Source organism: Manacus candei, unplaced genomic scaffold, assembly GCF_025592945.1.
Source record: "Manacus candei isolate 608988 ecotype Guabito, Panama unplaced genomic scaffold, ASM2559294v1 h1tg000094l, whole genome shotgun sequence".
In the NCBI taxonomy this organism is placed as follows: domain Eukaryota; kingdom Metazoa; phylum Chordata; class Aves; order Passeriformes; family Pipridae; genus Manacus; species Manacus candei.
The window spans coordinates 4,668,073-4,693,401 of record NW_026138142.1 but is presented as its reverse complement, the minus strand read 5'-3'; the positions used below and the strand labels follow the sequence as shown (position 1 = coordinate 4,693,401).

Below are 25,329 nucleotides of genomic sequence, written 5' to 3'. Positions count from 1 at the left end.
GGTATTGTTGGTTTTCTGGCTCTCAATGCAGCTCTTGGCAGGTTGTTCTCACACCTCACTCCCTTGCTGCTACAAACCTTCCCACCCCCAGCCAAATTCAACCCTATCGAGCATACAAACACTCCAGCACCAGCCCTTCACTTCAGAATCATGGAATCCTCAAGGTTGGAAAAGATCGTGGAGTCTGAGCACAAATGACCTCTGTGATCATGGAGTCCAACCACTAACCCAGCACTGCCACATCCACCACTGAACCATGTCTTTAAGCACCACATGTACACATTTTTTGAACACTTCCAGGGATGGTGATTCCTCCAATTCCCTGGGCAGCCCTTTCCAATCCTTGGCAGTAATTTCAGTGAAGAAATTTCTCCTAATTCTTCCGTGAAGGAAAAGAAGATGCTTCCATTCCCTGATGGGATCACATGTACAGGGTGACAGCATCATCCTTGTGACATCGATTTGCAAGGCTAATCCAGCCAAACATGAATTCCAACACCTTCAGGACGTAGGCAGGCAAAAGTGAAAAGGAACAAGCAAAAAGCGAGTAGAGGAAGTATATTTTTCTCATTCCCAGGTTGGGTTTTAGTCAATCAGTCACAAGACCACCCCTAGCAGAATGTTCATTTCCAGAGTCTGGAGCTGAACTCAGAGCTGCTCAGCTTTGTCCTGAACTGCTGCCTCTCTCCACTGCAGCTGAATTTAGTGGTTCATCTCCTGCTACTTATGGTTGCCCCAGTGGATGCTGTTCCTTGCCTGTACTTTTCCCCAGGCTGCTCTGCAAGGGAAATCAAGCATTTATTTTTAGGTCCATTGCACTCTGGCTGGTTGGGCTCTCCTCCCAGGGCTGCAATATATATTTAATACTTGTGTTCAGAGCTGACAGCCCAGGAAGCTTGAGTGGTGAACTGGCAGAGAAAAAACAATTGCAAAGGAGAGGGGCACCAAGCTGCTAAGCATTTTTAATACCCCTTCTGGAAAGAGAGACTTGACTTCTCAGCAGTCCCACAGTGGGGAAGAAAGCAAAGACAAAGACAAATCAAAGACAAAGTTGCTGTTTGATGATGATGATGGCTGCAGTTGTGTAATAACAAATCCTGTCAGATCTGCAGCAGAGAGGGACAGGAGGGGAAATACACTATTAGATGAATATGCAGAGAAAAAAAAACAACACAAGAAACCACAAAACTCATGCTGGAATAAAGCAGTTCAGGAGAGAGAGCTGCACCTGGGCTGCTCAGTATTCCCAGCACGGGCCATCCCTGGGAATGCTACAGCTCTGGGATTCTTCTAGACAGCAGGGACCACAGTGGGATCAGCAGACCCAGGGGTCAACCCTCACTAGATTCAGCTCAAATTTGGGGTTATTCCACAATGGATGTACCCAAAGGCTGTGGTTCCTAATCCCTCTGCAGCTGCAGTTCCTGCCCTCAAGTCTCTCTTGCCGGTGGCTCCCAGTTACCACCATCTCCATCCTCTCCCTCATCCCTGTCCTCCCCATATCCCCAGGCAATTCCATGCTGGGATCACAGGTCCTGGCCAGTCCCTGGGGCCTCCATCCCAGCTTGCAACAGCCACATGGACCATTTTCCCTTCCCACCTCTCTTTCCAAAGAGCAGATCCATGTGCTGTCGAGAGCGTGAGGTGCCTTCCCTTCAGAAAACCACAACCTTTACTCAGCTCCTCTTCCACAACATAATGTAATGGTTTTGGAAGATGTCCCCTCAATAAATCCTGGCTTTGTTTTATCTCCCTGTAACAACACCACATGGCAAACCAATCTGAACAGACAACCTCAGCTTTACAGCAAGGTTTAAAAATATTTCCAGATGCTTACTGGTCCCCTAAGACATTTCTGAGGTTCAGGTCAAGTAGGCCCAAGGCAGCAAGCTTAAACTTTTAATTTCCTTTCCATCTACACAACCATCAGGGATTGGCTAACACACTTTAACTACCAGAGCTTTCCAGAGAAAGCAGCACAGCAAAAAAGTGAATTTTAAGAAATGAAAGGTAAATAACTGTATGAATACAATAGGAGCCCTATGTTGGCAGGCACCTCAAGGAGACAGAAAGGTTGTTCTTGCCTTGTCTCCCCATGCTTGCAAGATCCAAATGAAAACAACAGCCAAGGTGGAAGGCAGAAATATACACTTCAACATTACGAGTCTCTTCCTCATGGTGTGTAAATTAAATTATAGTGTAGATCATGCACTCCCAGAGCACCTTCAGCCACTGAAGCGTCTCCAAAAGAATTGAGGATCAAGATGAATGGGTCTCTAAAAGTAACATCTCATACCACAGTTTTATCAAGTGCTGTCACAGCCATGATTGACTACTGATATATGGGACATAATATTTTTTTATTGGACTGACTGGTACACCCAGAGATAGAAAAAAAAGAGCTTTTAAAGCTCTTTCCCTCTGGAACACACCGAGGAAACTTCAGGCTGCACATTGCATAGGTCTGAAATCACTGTTCTAAGTTGAGTAAAGTTTGTTAATTACACACAAAAAAAGGAGCAATTAGCACCTGCAGAGCAAATAAATCACTAAGTCAGGGAGGTGGGAGCCTCAGTCCTTTGGGGGACTGCAGGCACAGGCAAGACTTATCACCTCTGTGGCACCAAGGAATGAGCAGGTGGCCAGACGTGAGGAAAACTGTGGCATGTCATAAAAATCACTGTCTCCACGGAATTTTAAAGGCTCTAATGCCCAGAAGAGCCATGATTGTTGATTTGTGAGCTTGACTTTCAGAGATACGTTGCAGGTCTGTAGCACAGAAGGACGGGAGTGATGGTTTTGCAACAAGACACTCCACAACCAACAGGCTTTTATTCCATGTCCCACTGAGAAACACCTTCGAGCCAAATCCAGAGCAAAGGCTACTCAGCTTTGTTTCTCCTTCAAACATCAAGAAGTACCTCTATGCCTGAAAGTATGTATTTTTCTATGTATAAATATACAGGAAAAGATATATATAATTATATATTTCAGTTGTTCCAATGTAGGCTGTTATTTCTCTTGATAAAACCTTCCCTCATCTGCATTGTACACAAACAGCCTAAAGATGAGCCTTTGATATTCCGTTTGCTGCATGAATTCCCAGGAAAGGGAGGAGAGAGCAGGGCAAGGAGGAACGAAGTTTAATTTTGCCAGAAACGGTGCTGCAAAGGAAACTGTTTGGAGATGATGAAAGAAGAAGAATCCCTGTGCCCCAGCTACAAAGTACCATCTCCAGTAGGTGGAAAAGGAGAAACTGTGCAAGAAATAAACTGTACAAGGAGAGTCGGGGAGTAGAGCAAAGCAGAAAGGGTGGGAAAATCCTTTGAGAGGAATCCCTGGAGCACTGGAATTAAGTGCACAGCAGAGCTGAGACCCACGTGGATCTGCAGCTGAGTTTAATATCATTCCCCCCAAAAATTCACTCAGCTTAGCAGTTGACACTTCAGCATCTCAGTAAGTCTTCACGTTTGGCCTCCTTTTGGTGCCCTGTAAAGCTGGGAACTGTCTCAGCAGCAGCATTTTTCTCTGCCTTTGAGTATGTCAAGCAAAAAGACAAGCTGTTTCTGTTGTTAAAAAAGGCTGGAAAAGCCTAATTATTCTTAAAAGTGAGGATGAAAATGAAAAATAACTAAATAGGTGGATCCAGACTTTGAGGGAAACAAGTGGCTTCTCTCAGGGTTGGCTCTTTTGCACTTGGATCTTGCTTTGAAACGACCCCAGGGCAATAGGAAAAGCCTGTGACCTTCCAGAGAGGGATTCTCAAAGGGGTCCTCAGGTAGGGCAAGGCTGGCAGAGGGGCTCCATCACCCCTCCATGGAGCTCCCAGCTCAACAAGGGGAAGAAAGTACCAACATCCTGGCTGAACTGTCCCAAATTACAGGGAGAAAAGCAGCCAGGAAATACTGGGCAGAGCTGAGGACTGAGCCCTCATGCTGAGGAGGATGAAGTGGCTTTAGCAGCAGGATCCACAAACCACATCAGCTGCTGCAGCCCCGGGGCTGGGAGGTTTTCCTTCCAGCAAGAGCTGAATGGTCCTGGAAAAAATTCCATTCCCTCCCTCCCTCCCTCTGCAAGAAATCACAGTCTGTCAGGGCACTCACTGCCTTTAATCTCTGCTCAGGAAGCTCCTGAGGGCTGTGAAAGGTGACTTAAAAATAATTTAAAAAAGAAAAAAGCAGGTGCATGTATCCCACATACACACAAATGGGATCAACTTCCCAAAGGGGTTCCCCTGCCCCCTGACAAATGGATGGGGGTCTGTAAAGGGAAAGAAGCTACAAAAATAATCACCACATTCACTTAAAGTAAGAGCTGGATGTGGCTATGGCAAAATAAAGGTGGAAGGGGTATAATCTCCAGCAGGATTTGGATTCTGGCCCTTTCCAAGCTGAGCACATAAAAATGCTGATGCCAGCATTGAAGCTGCTTTTTATTTTGGTGCAAATGTGCTGAATTGTTGTGGATTCTTTTTTTTTTTTTTGGGAGGGTGGTCATCACAGTCAGTATATTCCATTTCATTTCCTTCCTGCCTTGCAAGGGGATGTGTTCCTCCAAGTTTGAGCTGCCACTTAGGAGAGATGAAATAAAAGCTGCTTTTGGGTAATGAATAAAGCAGGTTGCAGGGAAAAGCTCAGCATGGAGCAAATTTCCTTCTTTTTTTCCCTTCTTGCACAACATGAGAAACCTGGGGAGGGATTCAGCTTGGAGCTTAAGATCTTAAATCTACCTAAGGGTTGAACTGTAGTCAGTGAGGGTTCAGAAAGGTGCATAACAAGGCACGTGGTGCCATCTGAGATCATTTATTTTCAGTGCTCACAGCATCAGAGTCAGAGAATCCCAGAATGGTCCCAGAAGGAACATTAAAGATCATCTCATTCCAACTCCTCTGCCATGGGCAGGGACTCCAAATAACAGAGCACCTGCAGGGGGCTTCACTCCCTGGAAAGTGATGATGTGGCACAACAGGATATTTTCCCACGTGTCAAATGGCCTGAGGGGCCTGAGGGGGAGCAGCAGCACAGACCTGACAAGGCTGATCACAGAGGGAGCTGCACAGAAATGCCAGAACTTGTCCTGATCTGTCAGGGGAATCCCACCCCAGGGACACCTGCAAGGAATCTCCCAGGCTGGACAGCTGGGACATTTATAAGGGCCCTGGAGACGCTGCTCAGATGTCGGTTGTGATGTTACAAGTCGCCAGGTATTAATTGAAACATCTGTTAAACACAGAATCAAGGTTGGAGCCTCGAAGGAACAGCTTTTTAAAAGACACCCGACAGATTTCAGCTTTGAAAAGGAGACATGAAGTATTGATATTTTCCCCTGCAGGCAAGAATTGTATTTAAATAGATTTTTTTTTCTTTTTCCCCTTCTCTAATGATGAGATGACAGGGATGAGGAGGAAAAAACCTGTGGAGCTCATACTCAGCCTCCCAGCTGTCAGGACCAGCAATATCCCTGCTGAAAGAGGAAGATCATAGGGGTGGTGGCTCAGCAAACAGAGTTGGGGTCTCCATATTCAACTCCTTTGGTCTCCTCCCCACTTTAAATTGATGCAGATCAATGGAGCCAAGCCATGACATCCAGCAGTTTGTCAAGACATCACCAACCCTGCCTGTCCAGCTCACTAGAGAAATGCATCACAAAATAATCCCAATTTGATTCTGAATTAGAAAATAATTCCCATTCAGTTCCAACAGTGTAAATGCCAACGACAGAAGTGTAAATCTCCATCTCCCAGCAATGCAAACAGTGAAATGGATAGTTAGTGACTGCCCTGGGGGGGAGAAATCCACCTAATGTGACTAATGGGGGAGATTAAGGCTGTTAATATCCACTGTTACAGTTGACTGGAAAAGTGACTTTGCTAATGTAAGGTACAGCAGGGTCTCTAAAATTCCTGTACAGGAATAAGTCTTTTAAGTGCCGGAAATACTAAATATATCTAACAGCCAGTGCTGCAGATAAAATCTGGCCCAATAAACTGCCACTAAAGCAGCACTAATGTGGGCTTTCCAGCCCTAAGCAACCCATAGCACACAAAAATGTCCCTAAATTCACTTAACAAACCAACCATCTGAAAACTAATGAACTGAGAGCTGATGCCACCTAAGCCAACCTCCTACCAGGGCACCACATCTGCATTCACAGGAGTGGGGGCAAGAACATCAGAGGCAAGGACTGGAACAGCAGAGAAATATCACATCTGCTTCTGCCTCTTCACCTCACCTGCTTCCTGCCAGCAGGTCAAGCCGTGTTCACACGGGCTATTTATGTTTGTGCAGACTGGCAATTATTAAACATAAGTGCTCTTGCTATTATAGCTCTTCCCTCATTAGGGTTTATGCATGAGGCTGAGCTGTTTAAAAGTGATTTGCAGCAAGGCTGGAGCCAGTAGATGCTCCCAACAAAGCTGAAGTTTCAGGGTAGAAAATGTTGGCATTGTATTAACATCCTTATCAGAAGGAAACTTTGCACTTTTATTTGCATCTCCAGAAGCCTTTAGGTTTTCAGTGTTAAAGAAGTCTTTAACAAATAAAGGGGTGTATAATGATGCAAGGAGCATCCAGCAAACAGTGGCTTTGGGGAGCTCATCTTCCCCTCCAGACCTTCCCCAGGGCACTTTCTGAGCACTAATGAATGAACTCCCCCTGCATCCTGGTCTTGTAATGTGAAAGGTGAAGCCTGTGCCCAGGATGATGAATCATCCCAGAGAAATCCCGGGGGGTCAGGCAGGGAGCCAAGCACACTGTGGGCTACTCCAAGAGTAGCTGGTGAACAGCCTTCTCACCCTGGACAGGACCTCCCTGCCATGGCAGTAGCTGGGAGAGCTCTGGAGGGAGGCCAGTCTGGTGGTTGGAATCACGTCCCTGGCCCTCTCATACCTCAAAACGAAAGGTCTGACTTTTCTTCCACTGCAGTCCTCTGGGAGCTCATTTTCAGAGGCAAAAGCATCTCCCCTCTTGGCTCAGTTTCCACCCAGCTGAAGCTGTGAGAGCTCATGACTTCTGGAAAACATCTGGGAGCGTGGAAGGGAGGGAGCAGTGGGACAGCAAGGACTCAGCACTCACAGAGGGAAACCCTGTCTGGCTGCACAGGGCAGGAGGACAAATCAGTGCCATGGTACAGGCAGGCTTGGCAAGTCTGTCTCTCTGTCCATCCATGCTCTCCGTCCCACCTGATGGGCCAGAACTCCAACCCCTCCTGCTTTGGGGTCTCCAAGCATCTCTAACCCATTCTATTTATGTTTTTGGCCCAGAACTGAGGGTTTTTCTTGGTTGCATTTCCCAGATTTTGGTTCCTGCAAAGGACTTCCTCTTCTTTCCAATGAGGAAGAGAGAGAGTTGATGAGAGCAGACAGTGGGGTTATATTTAATCCCACCATCTTTCCCAGGCATTGGAAAACCACATACCCATTTCCCTGGAGCTGGTGGGATGCAGCAGGGATCCCACTCACAGCAGTGAAGTGACACTGCCACACTGGGCCTGACTTGGTCTGAGGGCAGGATGTGACCCACTGTGTTCACAAAACCAAGCTGAGTCCTGCTCCCCATCAAAACCTGAGGAACAGTTTTTATCCTGCACAGATAATTTGAGCCTTTTCCTGAATTTGAGGCCATGCAGAGTGTGACAAATCCCCTCCAAGTGAGCTCAGATCCGACCTGAAAACAAGATCATCATATCTTGGGTCTCATTGATCTACGCAGTGTCTGGTGCCTTTCCTCAGGCTGCCAATAAACTGGACACTTGATGCTGAACAGTGAGATATTCCTGTCCCTCTTCCCTCTGTTCTCCATCTCCCAAAAGGATTTGTGTCTACAATCCAGCTGGAATACCAGGTAACTTCCCAGTCCTACCAGACTAAGTCAGGACATGAAGTGGAAGATTGGTTCTGACAAGTTACTACTTTTTCCAGTTGTTTGTGCTGAAGACCATCTGGTAAAGGGGAAAAGCTGCTATCCTTTATTATTATTATTATTATTATTATTATTATTATTATTATTATTATTATTATTATTATTCCCACCTGAATATTGATATAAACTCTGTCTTTTTGCCATTCCCAAGGCAGCCTCTGGAGAGCCAAAGCCCCTCTTCACCGACATGGTCCCATCACTTACTCACACCCCACTTGCCAAATGTGCAGAGCATCCCCCTGCTTTGCATCCACCAACTTCCACGACCCCTCCTTGGAAAGCCAAGTGAGAAGAGACAGATGAGAGACTCAGAAAAGTCACACCACTGGGAAACAACGAAACAAGGACAAAATGTCAGGGCAGCCTCACAAGCCACTACCTGACAGACTCAGCACAAAACACAGCACACCCCAATTTGCATTTTTATCTGGTGCAGCCCTGGGGCTCTCACACCACTGATGTTACAAAAGGAAGGAGTCTGAACCAGAATGTTTTTAAAGTGCTGTAAAAAGGGGAAAATCCACCCTCACTCCCAAATTCACCAGCCAGGCAGCTTTCTCTGTCCATGGTCCCATCCTCCTCCTGATGCTGAGTGTTTGGCAAATATCCCTTTTCTTTTTTTTAAAGACTCATCTCCTTTTAAAATACATCACAATTCCCACCCTGCCTGGCTCTCTGGAGTTTTCCTGCTGGAGACAGACCTCTTGGCTGGAGGGAGGATGTGATAATGCTGGTGTGAATCCCTCTGCTGACACACTGGTGGGCTGGAGTAACACACTGCTGGAAATAGCCTTAAATATTCCACAGAGCAGGTTTTTAACTCAGATGCATGGGTGTTTTTTTGCCTATTTTTCAATTTTTCTCTGTTGTGCCCTACATAAGAGTTTCTACAATAAATATATTGCTGATTATAAATGTTTTCTGAAAACTTTCAGCTTTATAAAGAGACGAGACTTTCAGAGCTACCCAGACACAAGGTTGGGCAACTGGTTTTCCTAAATAAAGTCAGTCATGCATTTCTACAAGTATAAATTTAATAAATCACACCCCCAATGGTACACTGAGGTTTTGTGGCAAGGCCTTTGTTAAACACATGTTGTTAAGCTGAAGGATCTTTGTGCTGGGTGCAGGAACTAGACTTGAGGATTCTAGTGAGTATCTTGTATTTTTGGCAAAAACAGTGAGTATTTTGTTTAAAATATATTTATCTCACTTTTTAGGTTCTCAGTCAATGTCAGGAGGAAAGAGAACCAGATGCAGCTGAAGTGGTTGTGCCATGAGCTTAAATTTAACTGATTTTTCACACTGGTCCCATTTCCAGCATTTGCACTCGGACTGATGAAGGATCAGATCTGGGTTTGTTACTCTTTTCCATTCCATTCTTTTTTATTCTATCTTATGGCTGGAGCAGAGTAAAACTCTGAAGAAAAGTACAGATTACACCAGCTGGGCAGATCTGGCTAATTCAAGGATCTCGTAGTCTGAAGGCACGTGGAATCCACCAACTGCCTCCAATTATCCACATCTCATTTTCTAGACACACACTGAAAAAAGAAAAGTGTCTAATTCGTAGCTCTTCAGGCCAAATTAACTTAAATTCATCCTTAAAAAGGCAAAATGACACAAAAGAACCTAAAAGGGATTATTGTGCATTTACACTGTGCCCCCACCACCAACTTTAGCCCTTTTCTTGCCACTGTTCAAAGCTGCCCAGGGCAGGTCTTGGATGAGCGTGGCCTGATGAACTACAGCAAATGAGATTTGCCCAATTCCCTTTTCTCCTTCCACACTTGGGAGACCATGAGAGGCCGAGGTGAAAGGTTATGACAGCAATTAGGAACCACAGGGCTGCAAAGCTTTTATTGCACTGAACCTGTTGATCAGCCGATTGTTCCCCGTTCAGAGTTTTCCCAAGGACGCGCCAATAAAAATTAGCACAATAAATTATATGAGAGAAAAAAAACCAAACAAACCCTCAACCAAACCAGACTCTTCTGAGCCATCACAGGTCCCAGAGCCAGGTTACGATTGCAGAGCTGCTTTTGCTTTAAAAATGAGCACAAAATCCAAGGTTTAAGCTGAGAAACAAAACAAAGAGGGATTTTCTCAAGCATGTCAGTATTGGTCACCTTGCAGATCAGTGCTGATATGGAGCACATGAATCTTTTTAACCCACCAGTATGAACCAGATCCCAGGGACATTAACACAACAGAATAATGAAAGGTTTGAAAAGGAACAAGTCACAGGATTGCACCCACTCTGTGCCTGGTGTTGTCCCAAACCTTTAGGGCTTTGTGCTTTATGACAGCAATGACTACCCCAGAGCATCAGCAAAAGGGCTCAGTCCTGTCACCACTTCCAGGGTGAACTTCAGCAGATGCCTGACTTCCCCCTCTGCAGGATCTGGCCCCAGAGGATTTCTTCATGCCAACAATCCTTAAAGAAATGGGATTTTTGCCAGGGGCTTCAGTGGAATTAAAAGCTGGAGCACCTCCAGCAGCTGATGGGAATGCTGTCCCCTTCTCCTGGTCCCCAGTTCCAGCCCTGGACATCAGCTACTTTGTTTTTTTTCCCTAAAGCAAACTCTGTAGAATTCCAAAAACTAATTTTTTTTAATACTTTAATCCATTTTCACAGCCTGTTCTACCACCAAAAAAGTCTTTGGCTATGCAGATGGCTGGGTGGCATGTGGTGACAGCCAAAAAAAAAGAAATTGAAATAAGTCCACTTGTTTCATTTCTTAAGGGACAAGGGGAGAAGAAAGGGGAGGTGAGTGATGCAGTGAAACATTTGGGTTAACTTCAACTCTCTGAGCTTGGCTTGGTTGGTCTGACTCTGCTTTAAGGTCAGGCTGGATGGAGCTCTGAGCAACCTGATCTACTGAAAGGTGTCCCTGACCATGGCAAGGGCATTGGAATGAGATGATCTTTGAGGTCCCTTCAACCCAAGCCATTCTGAGATGATTCCATGCCCACCAGCCCAGCAGTTCAAACAGAAGTGGTCAGCAACAAAGTACTGACAACATAATCCAGTTCCAGTGGGCAACTTCAGGATGCTGGTGAGGCAACCTCACATTCCAGAGGGAAAACAAGTGTGGGAGAAGGTTAAGAGTGAGAGGGAAACTCAGACACAACCAGCTCCCAACCTCCCTCCTCCCCCAGCCTGCTGAATTAGAAACAGGCTCACTAGAAATCAAACACTGCAAGGAAACAAGGCTGCGAGAACAAAGCCTGAAATCACAGAATCACGGAGCGGTTCGGAAGGGACCTTAAAAATCACCCAGTTCCAGCCCCCTGCCATGGGCAGGGACACCTTCCACAAGACCAGGTAGCTCTGAGAAATGTGCAGGAGTCCCGGTGGCACAGGGAATCAACCCCTGCACACACGTGTGTGTATTTGTGTGTGTGAGCACAGACACATCGCCAGCAGAAACAGCCCCGTTTGCTCATCCTGCGCCGAGCTACGAACCATCTGCGGCCGGGGAGGAAACGGCACTGCCCCGGTAAGGGACCCGCAAGCGTGGAAATCACATCCAGGAGGGACGCGGCAGCCAGAAAACACATCCTTTGCTCCCAGCTCCTGCTCCTCCCTTGCACAGCGCATCCACACGAGGTTGCGCTGTTGGAGAGCAGCACTTCGCGGAACTTGCCGTGGGCAGCTGGAGGAAGGTCCCACTCCCACCCCAGAGCCCCCTGCCCTGCCGCTGAATGGCCTCTGGGAATTCTCATCCCGTTATCCCCCGTTTTGGGGCGGGGGAGAGCTTTGCATGGGACCACCAAGCTCCTGAACAGAAACCAGAGCAAAGCGAAAGCCGGGCTGCAAACCTGAACGGCAGCGAAACCGAGAGCCGGTCGCGAAACAAAACGCTAAAATCCCAAAGGGAATTAATTCCTCCAGCTCAAGGGAGCCTCTCACTGCCGGAGAGGACGCGCACCTGAATACAAAGGGAAACCAAGCGACTGCTGTTTTCCAGATCAGCAAATACCTGGACGGGGGGGGATTAGGGAAGCGAACGGATCCACCTGCCTTCACCCGGCAGCGCTCCCAAAGTTGCCCAAAGTTTGCCGGCGGCACAGCGAGCGCAGGGAGCGGGTCCCGCTGGATGCCGGTGGATCCCGGTGGATCCCGCAGCCCCTCGGTCACTCACCGCGGACAGGAGGCAGCCGAGAAGCAGCACCGCGACGCCCAGCACCGCGTTCTTCCCCATCCTGCCGGCGTTCCCCAGCCTGACAACATTCCCCATCCCGGCCGGAGCCCGGCGGAGCGGCGGCGGGCAGCGCTCGGCTCCCGGCGCCGGGCTGGGCGCATCCAGCGGGGCACGGAGGGAGAGGAGGAGGAGGAGGAGGAGAAGGGAGAGGAGGAGAAGGGAGAGGAGAAGGAGGAGGCAGCCCCGGCCCCGAGCCCGCTCCGCTCCCGCACCGCCCCCCGCACGGGGCGGGCCCGGCACCGCCCCCCGCCCGCCCAGGTACGGCCGGGCCCGGGGGGACAGCGCTGCCCGGGGGGCTCCTTCCCTCCGCTCCTTCCCTCTTCCTACTCCCTCACTGCGCTCGTTTCCTCCCTCCCCCTTCCTTTTTATTCCCCCGGCTTCTTTTACCTTTTATTAATTTTCCCTTCTTTTACCTCCTCCCCCCTTTTTTTCTCTCTTATCTTTTTTCTCCTGATTTCCTTCTTTACCCTTCCTTTCTCCTTTCTTTCCTCTTTCCCTTCTCCCTCTTCTCTTGCCTTTTCATTTTTTCTTTTTCTCTTTTTCCATTTCTCTTTTTTTCCCTTTATTTCCCTTTTTCTTTCCTCCTCTTCCCCTTCTCCTCTCCCTTTCTCTCCTATTTCCCAAGTTTCCTTTTCACTATTTCCCTCTTTACTGCCTTTTTCTTTTCTCTGTTTTTCCCTGTTTCCATCTTTCTCTTCTTTCCTCTTTCCCTTCTCCCTCTCCTCTTCCCTCTTCATTTTTCCCTTTCTCTTTTTCCATTTCTCTTTTTTTCCTTTATTTCCTTTTTCCTTTCCCCCTCTTCCCCCTCTCCTCCCCCTTTCTCTTCTATTTCCCACATTTCCTTTTCACTGTTTCCCCCTTTCCTCCCTGTTTCTTTTCTGTTTTCCTCTGTTTCCGTCTTTCTTTTCTTTCCTCTTTCCCTTCTCCCTCTGCTATTTTCATTTTTCCCTTTCTCTTTTTCCATTTTCCCTTTTTTTCCTTTATTCGCCTTTTACTCTTTCCCCCCTGTTCTCCCTCTCCTTCCCTTCCTCTCCTATTTCCCACATTTCCTTTCTCTATTTCCCCCTTTCCTCCCTCTTCCTTTTCGCCTCGTGTTTCCATTTCCATCTTTCTTTTTCTTTTCCCCCTTCTCTCCTCTTTTTTCTTTTTTTCCCCATTTCCCCCTTTTGCTCCATTTTTCCCTATTTATCCCTTTCCCAGTCTACATCTCTTCATCTTTCCCTTCCCCTCAGCTTTCCCCTTCTCCCTTTCTTTATTTCCTTTTTCCTTCCCTTTTCATTCACTTCCTTTGTTAATTGTTAATTTCTCACTTTTTTATATCTATATTTTTTTAATTTCTTTTAAGCACATCAACGGGCTGGAGAGAAACCAAGGCTGAGGACATCAGCAAAGCTGGATTTTCCATGTTCACTGTGGGATTCCTCCAGTTCCAGAGTGAGAAGGTTGCAGATCCACAGCCTGAAGTCCCTGCTGGGTTCAGCCCTGAGGGACACTGAGGAGGGTGGTGGCACATGGCCTTGATGGCAGGGAAAGGAGATGTCCCAGTATTTCCATGAGCATATTGGCCTGGGAATGTGACCCAGCACTGCTGGTGGCATTTGGCTTCCTCTGAAACATGAGCTTGGTAAGAAGGGGTCAAGTGGCCCAAAGTTTGCAAATCCCAACCCAATTCAGTGATCTGAATGTCCTTTCTTTGCCCTTGTCCCCAGAAAAAAGAGGGAACAGTTCCATGCTGCAGGTCAGTGACATGGTGTTTCTGGATTTTCTCAGCTCAAGACAAGACTGACCTTCATTTTTAATGAAAATGTGGAAATCTTTCCCCTCTCCAGCACATTTAATTCAATATTAAGGGCAATGCTCCTTTCAGCTCAAGACAAACCACAAGGTATAACTTGCTTTAACATGAGGAGCAAAACAAATCCTATAAATAAAGGTAACAGCAAGAAAAATAACATCCTCCTTGCTGTTCCTTTCTCCCCAACCCCGCTGCATTTTCAAGCTCAAACAGATGGACAGATTTGTTGTCTTGCAAACCACCTGCCAAGGAAAGAAAACAAAATCCTTATATTTGGGAGGCCCTGGAGATGGCTCCCTAATTCCAGGCTGTTCAACTTACTGACACAACCAAGAAACCTGCCAATTTTAGAGAAAGGGCTTAATGGTTAAAACCCTAAAGTTATATCCACTCTTTAGCTCTTGTTAGCAAATCACTAAAACATTCACTTTTTAAAGATAACCTGCAAAGGGTGAAAAAAACATCTTTAATATATTTTCCCTCCACTTTTATGGAAAGACCTGTGGTTTTGTTGATATTGGGAAGACTTTTCTCCCTTTTCTTTCACATTTGATATGAGAAATACAAATCCTATCCCTTGTTTCCCATTGTAGGCCTGATCATGGCTCATAATTGCTAGTGTAAAAAGAGGGAGAAGATGTTAATTATATCAATTATTTGTACAAGGATTTGAGCATGCAGCAAAGCTCAGTTTGGATGGTAAAATGACAGGGGCATGTCCAGTTAGCTGGTCACTGTATCTCCCCCCTAATAATAGCCACTTGATGTTTCCTTATTTCATTTATTTATGCAGCCTGAACAGCTTGAAGTAGCTTGATAAGGACAGATTTCAGAGGAGGGAGCAAAGGTATTGGGAGATATTGCTCTTTAGTTTCTCTGCAGACAGGAAATCTGAGGGTTTTTTTGTCTCAGCAAAAGTCTGAACCACTTTCCAATGGTACTTTTTGCCCTGTGGACTGTGCTGGGTGAAGGTCCAGCTTGGCAAACGCCCTGTAGGCTTGTTGTGTTAAGGGTAGAGAAATTTGGCAGGAAATAACCCCCCTTGTGATCCAGCTGGTCCTCAGAGATCAGAGGGGCTGGGTGCAGATGGGCTTAATTCTTGATTTTAACCAATTCAGCACCTTAAGTCTGGTCGTGTTCAATAAGAACTTCCGTGATTAACAGATAGTTTGGTTTCAACATTATAAATCTGGTTCAATAAGAACCTGTGTGATCACAGATTCACAAATAGTGCAATTTATTAATCCCATAATATTGGTCTGACTGAGTTCAATAAGAACTTTCCCAGTCCAAACTCCCCCATAGTCAGGTTTATTAAAGCAATAAGAAAGCAGATTAAGGGTTTTCAGTGATAAATGCAGTAATTACAGAGTGTTAATATGTGGTGTGACAGAAAGTATAGTAACAGAGATCTGTTATATACATATATATATACATACATATATATATATATCTCCCTGAGTTTGCTCCAACACAGTTGGAGACTCAAAGCTCACCTAAAGGTGTCCACTCAAGAGCGGAGGAGAGACATAGTCCACAGACTGATCCCGAGCAAACAGGGTTGTTTTCCCTCTTTTTTTTTTTTCCTTCTTCATCTTCTATTTCCTCAAACCCCTCTTCTTTTATATTATAATTTTTGTCCCTTCCCAAAGGGGTAGAACAATTATAGATGGGATTTGGTGGCTTTGGTCATACATGTAAGGCATATGCTCTCTTCATTTGCATCCTTAGAGGTGTGAAAGTTAATATGCAAATAGGGCTTGATGAGGGTCTTGGCTGCTTTCAGTCAGAATTTATGGTTGATATAATAGGTAAAATAAATGTTTTGATCCTCCTTCACTCACTGAGGGCAGTGAAGGCGGCCTGACCTTCACCAGAGGATCTTTGCAAGCATCCTTATCTCCTGAAAGGCCCAGATTTATGGCAAGGCTTGTTGTGCCCGTGGAGGGGGAGCGAAGCTCACGGCTGGCACAGAGCTGGGGGGGCTTTTCTGGGCCTTAACATCAGGCTGTGAGAGCTCTGCTGCCCCCCCAGACATCACCCCGTGGTTAGTCCTTGCTCCAGCCAGGTGCAAGATAAGAGAGGAGCCCAGCTCATGTTTTTTTTCCACCAGCCTCATCAATTCTTCGCTGACTTCACACAACCCTCTAAAAAATTTGATAATTTCTCACAAGGCAGCAAATTAACTCCATGGTGTTGGGAGGAATCTTCTCGTTTGGTCTGAACCCACCTCCTGCCCCCAAATCTCACACTGCCAGTATCAGTGAGCACACATTCTTTTCTCCATGTGGCTGAAGATTTTGGATCAGTCCCTCTTTTGCAGGCCAAAAACCTCCCACGCTCCCTGGATCCCCACACTTGGAGCCTGTGCTGTACCTTTGGCATCATTTTTACCCTCTTCTGCACCTGTTCTTCTCCCTGTTTATCCTCTTTGGAACAAGAATTGGAGCCAGAAGTACTCAAAACATTGGTGCACTGTGTTTTTTTCAGAGTGGCATAGTGATGGCCATGGTTTAAACCTTCATTTTTTGCCTTGGGTGGGTGGGCACAGGTACATTCCCAAGGATTTAACTGACTTACTCATATATTCTGATACCAAGGCATATTTCCCCCAAAGGATGGTTGTGTTTTGAGCCTATCTCTGTATAAATCACTGAGGGATGTCGTGGGGGATTTTTCTCATTTGCTTCACTTTCCATTAAACTGGGCTGCAGTTCAGCTCCCATTTTGCTGTGCTGGGAGGTTGGGACTCTCCCCACATCATTTCCATCCAACATCTCTCTGCAAAAGTCTTTCCTAAGCTCCAGGACTGTGATGTGGGGTTGGGAGGGTGGCAGCTGCTCGGTGTTGAACAGGCTGTCTGCTCATAAATTGATATTGCAGAGTAGAAGGTGTTTCTTTTCTAATCTCAGTCATGAACAATTCAAGAAAGCCTTGATCTAATTCCTCTTCACATCAGCAGCAGCACAGTTATTTCAGTGATCACTGACTTGGTCTAGTCCATCTTTGTGGCTGCCTTATTACATTACCATTATTTAACCCATTTCCTTAAAGGTAATTAACATTTGTGCTGAGGCATCCACCATAAAATGTTTTATCTCTCTGAGTGTTGCTTGGGAAAATATCACACAAACGTAAGAAATTTTGGTGGAGATAATAATAGAGGTAAATAAAAGCAACTGGGTCGTTTCCTGCCTGTGTTTTTTTCCTCTCTGCCCCTGGCAATCAGAAATAATAAGACTAATAACAGCAGTGTCTAGAAGGACAATATTTGAGAGCTGATTCATGCTGTAGTTTGCTGAGGGCTGGATTTGCTGTTCTGTGCCCTTGGGGTTCTGTTCCCCTTTTAGCTTTCTCTCCAAAGCCGACACGATGCATCTGTTCTGCTTTCCACTTTGTGGCTTTATTTGAATGCAGAGATAGCATGGCTATTCCATAAACAAACCGAGAAATAAACCTCTGTGCATGATTTGCGTTGGGATTAGAGGCAGGAAAACATTGGCTGGGGCATTTTGCAAACAGGACAATTACACCCACCTCCAGGACTTCGTTATTTGCAAAAAGCAGCATAAACAGTTGGTGGTTTCCTGTGGTTTGGGTCTCCCTGTTCAGCGTGGTGTGGCCTTGTGTGCAGATACAAGAGTGGCCCCAAGAGAAACCTGAAGCCAGCTGACCACAATCCAGCAGGGCTGAAAGCTCAGACCTTCTTCCCTTTCCATCCCCAGCAGTCTCCAACAGTTTTCCAGTGAAATTCTCCTAGAAATCTCCACCTGCTCAATGATATGCCCTCATAAAGCCCTGAGGGTAGCAAGGGTGGATAAGTCAGTGCAGAAGATGAAAAATCTGAAGAGCAGAAGTGGAATATTTCAATTAAAAGGATCTACCTGATACAGGCAGGCTACAATCTTGTCCTTAGTCTCTGGGGCAAGGGCAAATTCCTGATGCTCACCTCACTCTGCAAGCTAAAGATAGCAATAATTACCTACCAAACTCCCAGGAGAACTAAGGATTAATTGCTTCATAGTACTCAACATCTATTTTCACACAATCAAAGCCACTGGGAGCAGAAAAAACAAGCTTTGCAATTACTATTACATATCCACAGGGGACCATCCACTCACAAAGTACTTGGATAAAACAGTTTTCTTATAATAATTTTAAAAAAATTAATCTTATTTATATTTGGGCAGAAAAAGAGAAACTCTTTGGGCTCAGGAAGAACAAGCCAAAAAAAACCCAACTTGTGCAAACATCCAAACAAGCCAGAACTTTCCCTGAACTCAAGATGGCAGTCTGCTGGAACTGGAATGAATTCAGGTGAGTAGAAACCCATGCATTATTAAAGCAGCACTATTTACACTGGGAACATTGTAAAACTGCTCCAGGGTACATGACGTGCCAAAGGCACAGAGGAACCGGGTTCCTGCCTCTCCTTTTCTCCTCAGAGCTTTGCAGAGCCAAGGAGGAGAGAAAAGGCACCGAGGGCAGTGCTCCGTGGGCAGAAGGATGATAAGCAGAATTTCAGCATCACTACGACCATAATTCTTGAGATAAAAGGTGCCCAGAGAAGGGGGGGTTCCTACCAGTTGTGGCCATCATGAGAGATGTCATGAAGAGACATTTTACCCTCACTGTTGAGAGATATTTGTCTTCTTTACCGCTCACAAAGAGTCCTTGGCAGCAGAAGGCACATGAAGCAGGGAAACCATCGGTGATTGACGCCAGAGATTACACAAGCTAAAAGCTTGGGCTAAACCACGCTCTAGAGAGGGAGATAAAGCCTCCACCTTATCATCAGAGGATGTGACACAGCATGTGCTTTTGTGGAGGAGGCAAGAAATGGAACGTTTTACACAGCCAGGTCAAATGCATCACAGAGCTGCTGCCTCCAGGGAGTATTTGCCACTGGTGTCCACAGATCAAACCCCAGTTTTTGACTGCATAATGAGAACCTCTGCTTTGAATATAATGAACTGGGTTTAAAAGACGATTTTCTAGACTAAATTTTGTGATAAATGTTGTAAATAATTGTTGTAAGGTATAAACTGAAAAATGCAATACAGAGTGAATAAAAAATTCAGGACTCTTCCCAAATTGTCTGCTTGGGCTTGCTGGTGGCACCTGGGGACATGGCTTAGTGATGGACTTGGCGTGTTTGGACTCGATGATCTTAGAAGTCTTTACCAAACTACACAATTCCAAGATTCTATAATTCCATGGTTCTCCAAGATCCAAGCTTTTATCCACCTTTGGCTTCACAAGCCATGGCCAAAGTTTCCAAAACCCCTGAGACTGGATGTGCCTGAGTTTACTGGGAGCCTGAAAGTAGTTTTGGGAAGCTTGAACTGCCACATTCATCTCATCAAGAATTAAAGTATAAAAAGACAGCATTTCCACATTCAGCATCTTCATTGCCTTCATACTGTGAATGAAGATCTCATGGTCCCTCCAACTGGTTTCCACTCTGTGAGTGCTGGAGCCCTGAGGGGTCTGGCAGAGCCCTGGGGGGCAGTGGCCTGATCTATGGTGGGCCAGACAGTGGGAAGAAGGTGAAGTGCTGGAGTCAGAGCCCAGCAGAGCATTTTTGGCCTCAGTTCAGAGCACTACCCTATTTTTTACACCTGCTGGGCTGAGTTATCACTTTCGCTTTTTTAAGTCCAACTCCAGCATGAGGAAAGGTCCACCTGGCATCCAAAGCACTGGACACACACCAGGACACTCATTGGGTCCAAATGAGGGCAGTGAAGATGGTGAAGGGCCTTGAGGGGCCGTGTGAGGACACTGAGGGCACTTGGTGTGTTCAGATGGAGGAGACTGAGGGGAGAGCTCACTGTAGTTCCAGCTTCCTCAGGAGGGGCAGAGGAGGGGCAGGGACTGAGCTCTGCTCTGGGGGGACCAGGGACAGCACCCAGGGAATGGTTGGAGCTGTGTCAGGGCAGGGTCAGGTTGGATCTCAGGAAAAGGTTCTTCCCCCAGAGGCTGGTTGGGCACTGACCAGGCTCCCCAGGGCAGTGGGCACAGCCCCAAGGCTGCAAGAGCTCAAGGAGTGTTTGGATGACACTCTCAGGCACAGGGTGTGACTCTTGGTGGTGGTCCTGTGCAGGGCTAAGGGTCGAAGTTGATGATCCTTGTAGGTCCCTTCCAACTCAGCATATTCTGGGATTCTGGGACTCTGGGATCAGTCACAAGACCTCATGCAATGGTTTTGGTTTGTTTTTTTTTTTTTTCTTTTTTATTTTCCACTCCTCTTCCCAAACGAGCAGCAAACTCAAGCTGCCTCTTTTGCATGCAGAGAGGGAGCTCTTTCATCTCAGCAGACAACAGCCTTGGTCTGTTCAGCCGTGTCCAAGGCAGTTGCTCACCCAGGAGCAGGACCCTGGGCTGGCTCCTCTCCAGCCCTGCCGCACGCCCGGACCGTGCCGGCGTATCCCGGCGGTGCCAGGCTGCCTGCAGGGAGCAGGCAGGGAAACAGCACAGGAATCACAGGGTTTTGCTGGAGCCTGGGGCTCAGGCATGGTGCTGGAGGATAAGGAGAGGGGAACACAGCCCCCTGTTCCCCCCAGACTGAGGGGTTTTTTAGCAGCTCAATAGGAAACCGCCTGAGCCTGAAACTTGCTGGTTGACTCTCCTGTATCTATGAAATCTGGCTGTTTCCAAAGAAAATAGTAAATCAGAGACTCTCTGAGCGGTTCATGTGATGGTGTCAGCCTGTCTGAGGCTCCCCCACGAGCTCATTCTCTCACCCCCCAAACAAACCAGTGTCACTGCAAGGAATGAATTTCTGCCACTGCCTGATTTTGCTTTCGGCAGTCGGTGAACACCCCTTGTAAGACTATTGACTTTTCTCCTGTTTGTGTAGCTGGGGAATGCCTTGTTTCCAGCTCAAAACCTCCTATTCAAAATCCTCCTTGCAGCAAAGAAATGAGAACAGCCTTGCCTGTCCCTTTTCACTCAGTAACAACCTCTTGGAGAGAAAGAGTCCAACCAGACATGAAGGTTGGGAGTTCTCCCTCCAGCCCTTCTTACTACGAATCAGATTTAAAGAAAGACTCACTGGCTGCTGCAGTTCATTTCTCTTGGTTGAGCTGATGAATATCCCAGGGTTTATGCTGCTCATTTGATTCCCTTTCCTGATGCATTCCTTATATATCTGCTGCCTCCAGGATATATTTGTGCAGGCAAATTAAGCATCCTCACTATATGTCAGCAAAACATTACATCTGCTAATGGAGAGAAGTGTTGTATTCTAAGTCCCTTCAACACACATGAAAAATAAAACCCCATTTCTGGGGGCAATGAGAAATGACAGTACATTCTCTTGAGTTAATGCTATCTGAGAGGAATTTGTCTCACACAAAACAAATTTTCCAGATAGTTCTGGTGTGGGTTTGATTTTTTCTTTTTTTTTTTTTTTTTTCCCCAGACAACTCTTCTTTCTTTGTAAGCAAAAAAATAGTTTGATGCCCACAATCTGCCAGACTGGCTATACAAACCAGGGAAACCCTCTGCTAATCCAGACTAAATCGTGTTAGATTTAACTGGATTGACAACAACTGATTTTCCATGGTTCCTGCCTATTTTTGACAGTGCAAATTCCAATGACATAATGATATCCCAGAAATGTGCCATTCTCATTTTCTGTATCAAGAGGTGGATGATAGTGAAGGATTTCAAGTGTGTGGCATTACTTTGATGTCTGTGAATTGTGACCCTCTTTGGGAGGTTTGGCACTTGCTTTTTCAAGGAAAAGGATTTTTAAGCCGTGGATGCTGCTGTAATAATCTGGAAAATATCAGGCACATAAAGACATGCTTCCCATGTAGAGCTAAACATCACCCAAGAAGATGACATAATATGTGTTGAGAGAAGTGAAGCATCAGGCTCCAGTGCTTTAGAGTTAAGACAATGGCATTGAATTTAAGCTTTCCTGACTTGTGGGCTCTGTGCTGACGTCTCCCGTGTTCCCTGGTGTCTCTAGAAGGAATTTCGGAGAGAGGTGACTGACCTCTGTGAAGGGTACAGGAGTTTGGTACTGGATTTTGCCTCCCAGGTGCTGCCTTGAACTCGCTTCTCGTGTATCAAAGGCTTGGCACGGCCCCAGTGAACTTCACCAGGGTTCAGCGAGGCTTTATTTGCTGTAACAGAAAACATGACCCTTGGCATTTGTAACATCAATCTTCTCCCTGAAAGCTGCCTTATCTCTCTATTTATACTCAGCCCTCCGTGTTTTTAGTGTCTTCTCTTCTGTGTTCACCTCTTGGCTTGTAAACCCTGCAGAGCAGAGCAGCTTTTCCTACTCGTGGTGCACGTTGTGTCACGAGCTTTTTCATCAGCAAATAAGTACTTTGGCAAGGAATAGCAAAGAGCAATCCCTTGTGTTCCATAGCTCCACACAGGGTGGGAGTGGCATCTCTGTGCTGGTTTATCTCTGGCTGGAGATAACCTGAAAACTTGGCTGTACGAGCCTGGCAAAGGGATAAATATCCTAGTACAGGCATGGAGCATCAAGCATTCATGGATATGCTTGTGGGAATTGTTGCTCTCAGGTAGCCAACATTATGGTCACAGGTGAGACAGGGAACTGTCACCTTCAGACCCTCACTGCAACATTTCCCAGGAGAAACTGGAGGTGAAAGATGTGTTTTGCACATGAAACAGCCCACTGCCCAGAGCAGCTGGGCTAGAAAACTTGCAGTATCTTTTCCCTCCTTAATGGCACTCTGAGGGTGAATTTGAAGGCAGCTGTGCCATTTCTCACACAGTTTGGGGAGGTGAGTGGGTTGTGCTCACTCTGCAGTGACTCATCCCCATCTTGTTTAAGTGCAGCTCACCAATTTCCATTTGTTTACGTGTGTGTGTTCCAGGCATAACTGATCCATGATGCACAAGGCTCTGGAAACTTCCTGCATCCAGTCTCCACGCTTCCCACCACAGTTTTCCAGCAGTATGGGTGGAGACCACAGGACACAGCATCAGAGACAGTTTGTAAACCTGAAGATGTCCTGATTTTACCATTTATCCGTGCCCAGTTCAAACCAAAGTTTTCTGTTAATGTGAGGATCAAGGATGATTATAGAATATCAGACTGTAATCAAGTCTGAGATGAATTTCAGTCTCCCAGTTTGCTTAAAAGTAAGAAAAGGTAAAGCTAACAAGGAATCTCTTAAGTGGGAGTTCTAATCAACTAAGGCTTCACTTTGAGAAATTATCCACAATCAGGGGAAAAAACCATAGATTTGATCTAAATTTCAGTTACTCAAATCCTATTGGAGCTGAGGGGTTATAGTTCATGCTTAAAACTAAATTTATATTCAAACTATTTCCTGTCTGGGGACTTACACAGGGCTTTCCTGAGCTGGGTCAAAAGTGTTCCAGAGCAGACAATTAAGATTGTATATCAGAGCAAACAGTTTGGCCCAGACAAGGGTCAAGCATCACATTAAGATCTCAATAGGGACCGTGTCCCATCATCTCTCTGCTGTCAGAACATGCCACATTTACAACCCACAGGCTGTGGAAGACTCTTTTCAAGAGAGATGGCTGGTTTTAACTCTGCAGTGCAAGCAGGATGAAATTGTTTCACCTCAAGAAGGAGTGATGGCATTTATACCTCCTCTGATAACCTCCTTTCCTCCCTACTGGAGTCCTGCTCATGGCCATGGAGCTGAGGCTCATCCCAGCAGGATGAGTTTCACTGCAAGGAAATATCAGTGCCACCCACCACATTAATTTCCAGGGAATGTCTCCACACTGGACATCCTCGATGTTCAGGATGGCAAAGCTCAGCACTGCACATGTTCCACACCTTGCTGTGCAAGGCTTGTTCTATTCCTGGACAGCAAAAGAGCCCTGTAATAAAAGGCAGTATTTACATGTGTCTCCTTAGTTGTGGCCCCAAAAGCAAACACACTCCCTGTGAAGAGCCAGCCTGTAAACACTGAAGTAAAAAGTTATCACAGTGCAGCCCAGTTTGCATCTTTAGATAATCTTCCGACTTTACTGGAGTCATCGCAGCATTTGCATATAAAGAGAGAGCCTTGCTCCCTTATACAGCCTCTTTGTTGGGCTTTCTGGGTGGAATTTGTTTGCTCAAACACAGGCAAAAGACAATGTTGTTTGAGATTCTCCATCATAGGCACGTGGGTGTGGCAAACACTGTGCAGGATCTACAGGATCTGCAACACATCTGTGCTGCTCTGGGTGGGCAAGACGTGGATACCGTGTGAGAGTTGTGGCTTTTTCAAATCGTGGTTGCAGTTCTTGGGCTATGGAGCATCGTGTTACATGGTGCTAACATGTCTCCTCAGGTTTTTGGCAGTCATTGGGAGTTCAATCACTCCCAGCTGTGGAAGGATGTGGATCATCCTGATGTAAAGAGCTGAAACAAGTCAGACAAATCCCCTTCAACAACCCTCTCATTTCTGTCCTTCAACAGTGACAGAGCTCAGGCTTGGCAAGTTCAGGTGTAGAAGCCCAGAGTGTAAAGCCTGGTGACAAATTTCTCTGGGATTCAGGGTTTTGTTGTATCCAGCTGTGATCAGGTCAACAGAAAGCACATGTGGGACCCACTTGTTTCTACCCCTTCAACCTTGGCAATGCTCTCATCTGGGAGTGCTCGGGCCTGGCTGGTGGTGTCTCCTCCAGATGTGCCCCCATGCTCTGGTTTTGGCCACGTTTTTGGTCACCTCAGGCATTAAAATTGTGGACTGAGTGGAAATCTTGATGCTGAACTGCTCCCAGGCACTGTGTCATTGGGGGTTTCACAACTGGTGCAGTTCCTCAGCTGTTCCAGCAAGGTGACACTTCTGACTAAACTGAAGGGACAAAAAGATTTTGGACCTATTTGCTCAATCCATAAAGCTTGTAAATGCAATGGTTGTACAAACAATAACAATCTGAGATGAAATTATTTGCTTGGACTGACTTCTGCTTAGAGTTGGGAAACAGAGGAGCCCTGTGGGCTCCTTCAAAAGATGGTCATCAGTATGAGACTAAATGTTGCTTTGATTTTGGCACACCATTAAAAATGATAAATTATCTTCAAAACTGTAGATGTATTAGTGTAACCCTTTATATTCCAGTAATTTCCAGAGCCTGTCAAGACTTCTCCATTTACCTATTGTTTAAAAAGAGGGAACAAGAGAGCCAGATAGCTAAAAAAATCTGTTATTTTCATTAGAAGAATTCAGAAAATTCCTTCTCTTACCTAGTCAAGGGTGTGTTAATAATAATTGTGAAGGCAATCTGAAGAATATTTATGGAGGCTAAGCCATAAGACCTTGACATACTATGTCCTCTTTCACATATATCTCCTATCAGGGATAATATTTGCATAGATATGCTATGAAGTTTTATTTTCAGACATAGGTGGTTTGCATGCACTGCAGGGAGCTCTGAGCAGCAAAAT

At 46.0% G+C, this 25,329-nt stretch overlaps 1 protein-coding gene across 1 annotated transcript in view; it reads right to left on the bottom strand.

Annotated features, from left to right (window-relative positions):
- The window catches only part of LOC127461086 (vasoactive intestinal polypeptide receptor), a 104,854-nt gene extending 92,535 nt beyond the window's left edge, over positions 1–12,319 (bottom strand). The window contains exon 1 of the mRNA XM_051768392.1: positions 12,068–12,319. Coding sequence (XP_051624352.1) covers positions 12,068–12,163 — 96 coding nt within the window. The 5' untranslated portion in view covers positions 12,164–12,319. The remainder of the gene's footprint in view (positions 1–12,067) is intronic.
- Between the last annotated feature and the right edge of the window lie 13,010 nt (positions 12,320–25,329).